Source organism: Nicotiana attenuata, unplaced genomic scaffold, assembly GCF_001879085.1.
Source record: "Nicotiana attenuata strain UT unplaced genomic scaffold, NIATTr2, whole genome shotgun sequence".
NCBI lineage: Eukaryota > Viridiplantae > Streptophyta > Magnoliopsida > Solanales > Solanaceae > Nicotiana > Nicotiana attenuata.
In genome coordinates this window covers 239,695-241,338 of record NW_017670800.1, presented here as the reverse complement: position 1 = coordinate 241,338, position 1,644 = coordinate 239,695, and the positions used below count along the sequence as shown (strand labels likewise).

Here is a 1,644-nt window from a genome sequence, read left to right as displayed (position 1 = left end):
TGTAATCATTTGCAGCTTTTCCATTGTTGTGGAGAGAAAAGGGAAATTTCTTGCTCCATTCTTGGGCTTTAGGGCTCCCAATTAGCATTATTTGGGTCCCTAATATGATTTGTTTGGAGATTTGATTCACTATAATAATAAATAACGAATAATTTAGTTGTTTTTAAATTTAAATTCAAAAAGAAAGTAATTATTACCTAACCACACAAACTTTGTCCTAAAATTTCAAGTGACTTTTTATTATGTTGCAACTTCGTTTACTATAATGTCTTTGTCTCTCCTATTATATATAGATAGACTAAAGCTAGATAATGAAAACATGGCTAGGAGCTCTGAAATAATGTCTAAGGATAAAATAAAATATAATATCCTTTCATATTTAGACCCAAAAAAAAGTTGATCACACTTTACACCTGTTAGCCCTTTAAATGCGCAACTGCTTCCAAGGAAAGACTTCAATTCATTCAACACCAATGAACAAAAGAAAGAGTTGAAAGAAAAACATATATTCAAAAGCCAATTGAGGTCTATATGGCAACTACTTCCACTATATTGAATCAAAGATTAATGGAGAACTTCCACTACTCAAGAAAACTACTTCTAATACCAGCTACAATGCCACAATACCATCCGGAGGCCACCGTGGCGCCGCCTCCTGCAACCGAAATCAGCCACGACACAACAGATCAACCACCATTTGATGCGAATGTTGTGATTGTCTTGTCTGTACTTATATGTTCCATAATTTGTTCACTTATCGTGAACTGCCTAATAAAGTGTGCATTGAGATGCGTCAGCCGAGTAATGGAAGACTCATCCTCAAACCATACAAACCCTTCTGTAGCAAAGCTAGCCAATACAGGGATCAAGACAAAAACCCTCAAAACATTCCCAGTTATAACTTACACTACTCAGTTGAAACATCAAATGCTTGACTCCGAGTGTGTAATTTGCTTATCAGAATTTGGAGTTGGAGAAAAAGTTAAGGTTCTGCCCAAGTGCAACCATGGGTTCCACGTCAAGTGTATCGATAAGTGGCTAAATTCACACTCTTCTTGTCCTACTTGTAGGCACTGCCTTATTGAAAAAATTGTGAATGGAGGCAGCTCTGTTACTACAACTGACACTCAAGTAGCTACCAATACTACTACGTCGGCAGCAGTTCAAGAAATCATAATAGGGATTGAATCTCTCCAACGTTAAGGCGTTATATCTAACAATCTCTAAGTTAGTTAGAAAAATAGGAGTAGTATCTAGAAGCTTAGCTTTTGTTTAATTATATTGTTTCTTTCTTTTTTTCTAGCTAGGATGAGGCCAACGCCAGTGTACTTAGCTTCCAATGATTCTTTAGTTTTGCAAGTGTATACAATGATTAATTTTTATTTCAGCTTAATTCTTTATTGAACTTATGTTTACCCCTGTCAAAAAACTGTTACTCCGTATTTTCTTTATTCGGATGCATTATAAAGAATCGAGAAATTAAAAAAATTGAAACTCGGGTTTAACTTTGAAGTTAGAAAGTATCTTTTCAAAAGATTTGATTGCTTGATTAACACACTTAAACTTGGTTTTAAATAATTCATGAATTAACGAAAGTCAAAGGAGCTTTTACATAGTAAATCTCGTGAGTATTGAGTAATTTAG

At 34.6% G+C, this 1,644-nt stretch overlaps 1 protein-coding gene across 1 annotated transcript; it reads left to right on the top strand.

The window, feature by feature from the left end:
- The first annotated feature begins 425 nt into the window (after positions 1 to 425).
- On the top strand, positions 426 to 1,406 carry LOC109243429 (RING-H2 finger protein ATL73-like). The gene has a single exon (XM_019410363.1). The coding sequence runs from the start codon at positions 532 to 534 to the stop codon at positions 1,201 to 1,203; it is 672 nt and encodes a 223-aa protein (XP_019265908.1). The 5' UTR covers positions 426 to 531; the 3' UTR covers positions 1,204 to 1,406.
- Positions 1,407 to 1,644: the final 238 nt, after the last annotated feature.